We start from the raw sequence: 9,431 nt of genomic DNA, 5'->3' as shown, positions 1-9,431 counted from the left end.
TTCTTCTTCTTCTTCTTCTTCTTCTTCTTCTTCTTCTTCTTCTTCTTCTTCTTCTTCTTCTTCTGCTGCTGCTTCTCTCAGAGGACAGAAAACCGCTGGTTCACTTTCCAGGAGCAGACCTCAGTGAGCATCAGCGTCTGCTTCCTCTCTGTGACGTCATCACCATCACCATCAGTCATTACCATCATCATCATCATCATCATCATCATCATCATCATCATCATCATCATCATCATCATCAGTCATTACCATCATCATCATCATCATCATCATCATCATCATCATCATCATCATCATCAGTCATTACCACCATTATCATCATCTCCATCACCATCATCATCATCATCATCATCATCATCATCATCATCATCATCAGTCATTACCATCATCATCATCATCATCATCATCATCATCATCATCAGTCATTACCATCATCATCATCATCATCATCAGTCATTACCATCATCATCATCACCATCATCACCATCACCATCAGTCATTACCATCATCAGTCATTACCATCATCATCATCATCAGTCATTACCATCATCATCATCACCATCATCATCATCAGTCATTACCATCATCATCATCATCATCATCATCATCATCATCACCATCATCATCATCATCATCATCATCATCCCATAATGACAGATACAACACTGAGTTTACTCTAATCCATTATAACCCTGTGGGACGCTGCTGCACTATTATGCATATTCTATTGTATTTTATGTAAATATGACTTTCTATAATATGACATTCTATTCTATCGGTCATAATGTAAATATGACATATTGTATTATTGTTCATTATGTAATTATGACATAACCCTGATCTTCTACTCTTGGTGCCTCATAGAGCTAACTTTAGATCAGCTAGCTTAGCTCGTTCTCCTCGTCTCTAATACCTGACGGTGTGTAACTGTCTGTGTTCCTGCTGTCTCACCTGAGTTACCACAATGAGGAACAATAAAACTTATTATTATTAAAACTATAACTGCACCTTCCAGGCTTCTTATTTCCTGTTATCTGTGATCCATTGATCAGGGCTTCTTTCATGCTTAACTCAGGGTTGATTGGACACTGAGTTTAGTTACCTGGCTGATATCACCTGTCCTGAACCTGAAACTGAGAGTATGGCAGCGTGAGGCAGAACTACTCAGCGTAGGTCGGCTGTTCTTTCTGTAAATCTAATATTTAGAGTCTGATAACTCTAAATATCACCTGTAGGTGGATGATTCAGGGGTTGATTAGCTGCTCTGTGCTGTACGCTATAAGCCACAGTCCTGATGCTGATGAGGTCACTCACCTTCACCTGCGGGGCGCCGCCCTCACCCTCCACACCTGTCCTCAGGTGGAGCCTCTTCCTGCCTCACCAGGTTTGCTTCGAGTATCTTCAGGATTTCATCCACAGCTTCCAGACACACCTTCTCCTCAGCAGCTCCCAGCTCGTCCTGACACAACCAGGTAAACCAGGTAAACCAGGTAAGTCAAACATGTGGGCCGACTGCGACCCGTGATGAGTTGAGTTAGAACCGTGTCGGGTTCTACCATCCTCGGTTCTCCAAAGAAGCTCTTAGTAGCTTTGCACCAAGTTAACTCAGGTCTAAGCCGTGTTTTTAGTCCTAGGAGACATGAAAGGCTAATTGTTCTAATTTTAGACGTTAAGGTTGTACAGCTTGGTGAAGGATGGCGGTTTGTGGCTCCAGAACCAGAACCAGCTGGTTCTTCCTGACCCGGCCTACATACCCCTGATAACTTCTGCACCAACTGGACAGCAGTGGAAAAGCAGGGAGTTCCACTCCAGCTTGGTGAAGTGCCTTTGGCCAAGACGCTGAACACCCAGTTTTCTACTGATGCTGCGTATGTGTATGAACGTGAGAAAGCAGAAGGGTTGATGGGATTTGTAGTTTAACAGCTCTCTGTGTGACTACAGAAGCATGTCCTGAGTTCAGTTCCTGTGTGGAACCATGGTTCCGAGGGGTTTCACCCTAACGAGGCGTTTCACCCTAACGAGGCGTTTCACCCTAACGAGGCGTTTCACCCTAAAGAGGCGTTTCACCCTAACGAGGCGTTTCACCCTAACGAGGGGTTTCACCCTAACGAGGCGTTTCACCCTAACGAGGGGGTTTCACCCTAACGAGGCGTTTCACCCTAACGAGGCGTTTCACCCTAACGAGGGGTTTCACCCTAACGAGACGTTTCACCCTAACGAGGCGTTTCACCCTAACGAGGCGTTTCTCCCTGAGAGCCGCTCCCCGGCTGCCGGCTCAGACTGCTTTCAGCCGGATGCCCCAAAGTCAACCAAACTGTCACAGAGACAGATCTTTGGCAGAAAGGTGAAAGGTTTAAAGTATTTACCTGTGTTTTTAAAGGTCGGCCTGAGATAAAGACCTGAAGCTCACAGGCTAAGCTACTCACTAGAAGTGTTGTAGGACTCGAGTCCGAGTCATTAGCTAAATTTAGAGACTCGTGACTTGACTTGGACTTGAGCACTGATGACTGGAACTTGGACTCGGACTCCTACATTCAGATCATTCTGACTCGGAAATTGAGAAAAAGACTCGACTTTTTTTTTTATATCATTAGGCTATAATTTTAATATGTCTATGTACTACATAGGCTATTTATGACAGACGGTTATGTGCAGTTCAAATAAAGCACATTTAAGTTTTGCATTTCTGTGAATTAAGCGGACAGGAGTGTAGTCATGATGAGCACCGCTAGAGTGAGTTCAGAAGGTAAATTATATATAAAAGTCCATAGCGGCGCCATTAGGATGTGCCTATGAGCTGCGACACCACAGCTATGTGGACTTTTTCTTTAGTTTAAAAACATGTAGGCTATGTTTACTTTAGTGCGGAACTTGGACTCGACTTGATCAATAAGGACTCGATTTTTTTTAATGACTCGGACTTGAACACTGGAGACTGGAACCTGGACTTGTTTATTTTACATACTTGTTTTCTTTTCGGTCCACCATCGTCCAATAGTGCTACGAGTGTTAGTACAGCATTATAAGTTAACATTAATGTTGATTAAATGGTAATTTAAGATTAACTCAACACGCTAAGGCCACATGACCCGGATGTGGCCGACACGTCATGTCTGGTCCACTGCTGCGTCCTCTAGCTTCCTAAATTACTAATTTCAGTCTGAATTATTTCCAGGAGAAATAATTACATTAATAATTGTAGTTATTACAATTATTAATGTAATAATTAGGGCTGGGCAACGATTAAAATATTTAATCGCGATTAATCGCCCTGATTAATCGCGATTAATCGCATTGTATTTACAAACTCCAAGAATGAATTCAAAAGTAGTGTAAAGAGCACTTTTATTTTAATGTCCTGATGTCATATGAACAAAAGTGTTGTAACATTTGTAGCACTTATTTTATACTGGATATTTTCAACCCATCTATTGAATTTAGTGCACTAGTTGATCTTTTCTTCATAAGAGAACAGCAAGCACTGCAGCCAAAATATGGTCTTTTTTGACCTGCTGTATATTAGCCAGTCCCTAAGCTTGATGTATCATGAAACTGTTGACCTTTTGGGTTTTGTGGTTTTTATTTTATTATTACAATTAAATAATAATAATAATAATAATAATAATAATGTTATGTTCAGTGTTTTTTCGCTAATCCACCTCTTATATATTTCAATCCTTATGTAATTTTGTCTGTGTTGTGTGCACCTGCCTGTTGCTTTAATCCTATAAATTTCCCCGTCGTGGGATAAAAAAAGGATTAGCTAATGTTATCTTATCTTAAATAACACTTTTTAATATATGTACTGGGTTCTTTCAAGGTCTTAATTACATGTTATGTGTGGGCTCCAGTAACATATGATAGATAATATCTACTTTGAAAGTTAACATGAACTGCTACTGAAGATGACCACTCTGATCTACCTGGATGTTCCCTGGAGGACTGAAACGTCTCAGTCAGAGACATCTGTGGGTCTGTCGGGGCAATGAGAGAAGTTTCGTCTCCTCTCTCCGTTTCTGGGGCTCGACGTTTTCATGTTTTTTCACGTGCTTAGATAAATTTGTTGTGTTTCCACTGAAATGAACCGGCTTTTTACAAAACATACAGCTTGATTTCATTTACGGTATTAAAATAAAGCCAAACGGTGCTACTTCCTCTGTTCATGTTTTTCCGCTGCTGCGTTCTCTCTCAGCTGTTTGTTTGTTAAGCTTGTGTGAGAGCTAAGTGGGCGGGCCAGGCTGAGCCTGCGTGCTGATTGGCTGGCGCCGCTGAGCCATGTACGAGAGGGGAGGGGGAGCGAGAGAGTGCTGCCGTGACAGCGCGCTGCAGTCAGAGCGCCTGCTGACTGACACTGACTGAAAGCATGTGAGCAACATGCGTTAATGCGCGATAAAATAAATATCGCCGTTAATAGTCTAATGAATTAACGCGAAATTAACGCGTTATCTTGCCCAGCCCTAGTAATAATACATTAATAATGTCACAAGGCCAGAATAGCAAAGTTTGTAAAAATATCTTATTTTTATTTTCTTTGAGTGATGGCTGTACAGACATGTAATAACAATAATAATAACAACAATGATCATAATAAACAATAAATATTCCTTTCAGTTTACATTCAGAGCTCCAGACCACAGACACAGAACAGCAACAACACAGAAGGTTTCCTCCTGGAGCCCATGGATAAAAATAAAAAATGGGGAAAAGTGACCAAACCAGTGAGCAGACAACACTTTGATCTACAGAGTTCTGGAGGCCCGTCCGACGTTCTCCAGGTTCTGCAGGGCGGACCGTGAGCAGAACCTCCAGCCTTCAGCAGGACCTGACTTATTTCACCCCCCCTCCCCCAACATACACACGTTATCAGCCTCTAGCCCCGCCCCGCCTCTCTGATTGGTCAGCTTCAGGAAGGGGGGGGGGGGGACACAGCTGGCATGGAGTAACAAATATAACAAATAATTTCACAGAGAGTAGTGCAGCGAGTTTGCATAGCAACAGATGATGTCACATCTGTTTTTTGGCTGAGCTCCTTGAAAGAAGAGCCAATCAGATTCCAGTTCTCAGGAGTGACTCCGCCTCCTCTCCCTGCCGACCTTAGCTGTGCTCGTCTGATTGGCCGGCGCTCTGCTGCGGCGGCGGTGAGGGGGCGGTCCTAGTGGACTCCGCCTCTTCCTGCTGCTGCTGCTGCTTGGAGGAGCTGGACAGGTCCATGGCCACTTCCTCCTCTTCCTCCTCCTCTGTCTCCTCCCCCTCCAGAAGCTCCGCCCCCTCCTCCAGGGGCCCGGCAGGTCGGCGCTCAGAGGGCTCACAGAACGGGTCGGAGCGGGTGGAGTCCGACGGCGGAGGACTGGAGCATTTCTTGGCCATTTCCAGGGACTTCTTGTGCATACCTGAGTGGGCGGAGTCAGATCAGATTCAGTTCAGAATGGGAGCGAGGTTCCACTGAGGGAGCTGCAGGGGGCGCCACAGCGGGCTGAGCGTGATGCGTCCATGTGTGCGTGGGCCGTGTGTATTGATGGGGGTGTGGTGGTGTGTGGCACTGACGTGCATGCGGCTCACCGAGCAGCCAGGGGGCGCAGGATCCCATCATGCCGTTCTTGGCCGAGTTCAGGATGGACTCTGGCAGCGGGATGGAGTGGCGGACCATGGCGCCGTACAGGCCGTACTCCGCCATGACGCTGCTGCGGCCCCAGCACTTCTCACGCTTACGCCACTTCGCCCGCCGGTTCTGGAACCACACCTGCAAGTCGTCACAAGGCCAGAACAGTTTAAGACGACAGACGTGTGAAAATATTCATCCATCAAACCGAAATATCATCAAAACAGCCATAAACTGACAAAGAAAAATAAAATCAGTTTAGGTCTGGATCCACATGTAACACTAATAATATTAACAGAGCTGGATGATAATTCATTAACGATATAAATCCACCGATAGACGTGTGAAAAATAAAGGTCAATAAAGGTTAGAACAGTTTTCCTTCCTTTAGCATTCTAGCCCATCACATGTTAATATTCATTAATCCTCCCAGCCAATCACAGCGCAGACCCAGGAGCACTGCGTCACCAAGCTCCGCCCCTTCAGACAGAGCACCTTTTCTTTTTTTAAAAGATGAAAGTGGGTTAAATAAAGTGTTGAGTTTGAATTCAGTGTCGTTTAATTTAAAATAGGTTGCTAAGCAACAGCATAAAATGGCCAGCGCTGCACTTAAAATGTATATTTAAATTTTTTGAAACATGATTTCTATTTTATCGATATGCTTTTTTAAATATTGTCCAGCCTGAAATATTAACAGTGATAAATAATATATAATAGATAATAATGTCAACAATTTTAGGATTATTAATAATAATGTTAACATTATTATTATTATTATTATTATTATTATTATTATTATTATTATTATTATTATTATTCATGCACAGATGTGAACATCTTAAAAAATAATAACAGATGTTATAAACATGTTGAATAAAATAAAAAGAGAAACCAAGAGGCCCTCTGAGCTTTAAAGTTTATCATTTCTTTATACATTTAAATATTATAAAACATTCGTTTTATTTTAGTTAGTGTAATTTAGCATCAATATAAACACATTATTTCATTTAATACCAAATGAGCGTTTATATTATTATTACTGTTATTAGAATCTGACAGCAGGACAATAATCCACAGAAAATAATAAAGCGCTGAAAATGTTTTTCGTTTCTCTGGATTTCTCTGAGCTGTTTGTCGGTTTCTGCGGCCGTCCATCGGTTCCGTGGACCCAGCCTCAGAACCGGAGCGGGTCCTCACCTGGATCCGGTCCTCCGGCAGCTCCGTCTTCATGGCCAGCATCTCCCGGGCGTACACGTCCGGGTAGTGGGCCTCATGGAAGGCCTTCTCCAGCTCCTCCAGCTGGTGGGAGGTGAACACCGTCCTGAGGAGGAGCAGAACCGGGTCAGAACCTGGACCGGAACACAGCGAGCCGCCGGTCGGAAGCGGGTCTGCTGCTGGTTCTGGGTTCTTCTTCTTCTTAATAATAATAATAATAATAATAATAATAATAATAATAATAATAATAATAATAATAATAATAATAATAATACTGATGATGATGATTACAATAATGATAATAATAATAATAATAATAATAATAATACATTTTATTTAACAGCGCTTTTCTTGACACTCAAGGTCACTTTACAGACAATAAAAAATAAAAATGGGAACATAAACATAGGAACAAACATTTATTCAGAGGGACTAGAACGGGGTTAGTTCCTGTCTCCATCTGCTGTTTATCACCAAACATCCTCCTTAAATCCTTAAAGTTCAAAGTTTAAACTAATTCAGGCTTTAAAAAATATGAAATAAAACCCAATCATTTTTATTTATGTTTTTAATCTTTATTTTGATATTTTTCCGAATGAATGTCAATTATTCTGTTTGTAATTAAATCATTTCCTTCGTTAACAAATGAGAATGAAGTTATTTTTTAATCCTTCATAATTAGACCACAATAAAGAGATCAAAGTGAAATAATAAATAATAATTTTAAACAAACTATTATTTCTGAATCCGGTCCAGAAAAATCCAGCCGGGAATTAAAACCCAGTTTCAGTAAAAAAAAATTCGATGCCTTTAATTTTTTATGACTTTTCAGCTACGGACCCTTCAGAACCAGAATAAGAACCAGAACCAAACGGAACATCTTCCTCACCTGTGTCTCCTCTTCTTCCTCTTCTGCGAATTTCCGGAACTTTTGGAGTCGGTTCTGTCCGACAGGCACTCTTCATCTGCAGAACAGAACCAACAGAGTGAGCCCAGAACACCAGAACCCCAGAACCCCGTCCCAACCGAACCGGGCCGGGCCGAACCGGGCCGTACCGGAGTAGGGCTCCCTCTGGGCCTCCAGGTTCTGCAGGTAGTGGCCGTCGGGCCGGGCCTGCAGCAGCGGCAGGTGGCCCGGCAGGAAGCACGGAGCCCCGGCGGGCTGCTGCGCCGCCAGGCTGCACAGGAAGCCCAGCCCCAGCGGCAGCGAGCCCCCCGGGAACGAGAAGCCGCCCAGGCCGCCCGCCGCGCCCGGAGGCTCCGCCCCGGGCCCCGGACCCGCTGAGGCGGACAGCCCCGAACCGGGCGGCCCGGCGGCCTGCTGCTGCTGCTGCCGCGCGTGGAGGTCCGACTCCAGGCCGAGCAGGTCGGTGATGGCGAAGCCTTTGGAGCGGAACCCGGAGCCGGGCAGCCGGGCCTTGTCCAGGCCGACGCCCGGGCACAGCATCCGGACCCTGGGTTTGTCTTCGCTCAGCTCCTCCCGGCCCGGCATCCTGAGGCACCGGTTCTGATGGAGGTCTGCAAGCGGACCGGGACCCGGCCGCAGGAATTTATGCGGCCCGGGACCCCCGGGATCAGGCCGGGAGCCAATCAGGAGGCAGAACCGGGAGGCTGGAGGAGGAGGAGGAGGAGGAGGAGGAGGAGGAGGAGTGGAGGGTTCTCCTCTCAATCCCAGAGGATTAATTGCCACCAATTTCCCCCCAATCCGATCTGGATTTACTGCGAGAGAGGAGGAGGAAGAGGAGAGGAGGAAGAGGAGGAGGAGGAGGAGGAGGAGGAGAGGAGGAAGAGGAGGTTTAATTTATGTTGTTGATCTTTGATCAGAGCAGAAACATCCCAGAACCAGGACTCCATCCTCTGCAGACAGAACTGACCTCCTGCAGGAGAACACCTGAACCTGCGTATCCTCCTGCCTCCTCCTTCCTACCTCCAGCCTCCTGCCTCCTGCCTCCTACCTCCTACTTCCTACCTCCTACTTCCTACCTCCAGCCTCCTGCCTCCTGCCTCCTACCTCCTACCTCCTACTCCCTGCCTCCTACCTCCTACTTCCTACCTCCTGCCTCCGACTCCCTGCCTCCTACCTCCAGCCTCCTACTTCCTACCTCCAGCCTCCTGCCTCCTACCTCCTACTTCCTACCTCCTACTTCCTACCTCCTACCTCCTACCTCCTACTTCCTACCTCCTGCCTCCTACTCCCTGCCTCCTACCTCCTACCTCCTACTTCCTACCTCCTACTTCCTACCTCCTACCTCCTACTCCCTGCCTCCAGCCTCCTACTTCCTGCCTCCTACTCCCTGCCTCCTACCTCCTACCTCCTACTTCCTACCTCCTACTCCCTGCCTCCTAACTCCTACTTCCTACCTCCTACTCCCTGCCTCCTACCTCCTGCCTCCTGCCTCCTACCTCCTACTCCCTGCCTCCTACCTCCAACCTCCTACCTCCTACCTCCTACTCCCTGCCTCCTACCTCCTACTTCCTACCTCCTACCTCCTACTTCCTGCCTCCTACCTCCAGCACCGGACGATACGATGAACAAGTTCTGATTCAAGGGACTACAAGAACTTTTATCGGTTCTGTTCAGAAGGTCAGCTGAAGCTGGTCATTAGAAGTTTATATT

The 9,431-nt window shown here is 45.6% G+C and overlaps 1 protein-coding gene across 2 annotated transcripts; it reads right to left on the bottom strand.

Moving 5' to 3' along the window:
• Window positions 1-4,498: 4,498 nt before the first annotated feature.
• Window positions 4,499-8,359, bottom strand: vsx1 (visual system homeobox 1 homolog, chx10-like). 2 transcript variants are annotated; one of them, XM_036126220.1, is made up of 5 exons: window positions 7,871-8,359; window positions 7,704-7,779; window positions 6,797-6,920; window positions 5,560-5,740; window positions 4,499-5,390 (listed from the first exon to the last, which is right to left on the bottom strand). In XM_036126220.1, the coding sequence occupies exons 1-5, from the start codon at window positions 8,304-8,306 to the stop codon at window positions 5,095-5,097; spliced, it is 1,113 nt and encodes a 370-aa protein (XP_035982113.1). In that variant the 5' UTR covers window positions 8,307-8,359; the 3' UTR covers window positions 4,499-5,094. The 2 variants fall into 2 exon arrangements, with proteins under 2 accessions (XP_035982113.1, XP_035982112.1); XM_036126219.1 differs by having other exon boundaries at window positions 5,545-5,740; window positions 7,871-8,358.
• Between the last annotated feature and the right edge of the window lie 1,072 nt (window positions 8,360-9,431).

The sequence above is a fragment of the Fundulus heteroclitus genome, chromosome 22 (assembly GCF_011125445.2).
Source record: "Fundulus heteroclitus isolate FHET01 chromosome 22, MU-UCD_Fhet_4.1, whole genome shotgun sequence".
Taxonomy (NCBI): domain Eukaryota; kingdom Metazoa; phylum Chordata; class Actinopteri; order Cyprinodontiformes; family Fundulidae; genus Fundulus; species Fundulus heteroclitus.
Note: the sequence above shows the minus strand (reverse complement) of the source record. Positions and strands in the feature narration are given on the sequence as shown.

Bases quoted from the DNA above. Each gene is read 5' to 3' on its own strand.
- vsx1 (XM_036126219.1), bottom strand. From the start codon at position 8,306: ATGCCGGGCCGGGAGGAGCTGAGCGAAGACAAACCCAGGGTCCGGATG. The intron at 7,780-7,870 runs GTACGGCCCGGT...TCTGTTCTGCAG, and splicing joins CCAGAGGGAGCCCTACTCCG to ATGAAGAGTGCCTGTCGGAC. The intron at 6,921-7,703 runs GTGAGGAAGATG...GCTCCTCCTCAG, and splicing joins AGGAAGAAGAGGAGACACAG to GACGGTGTTCACCTCCCACC.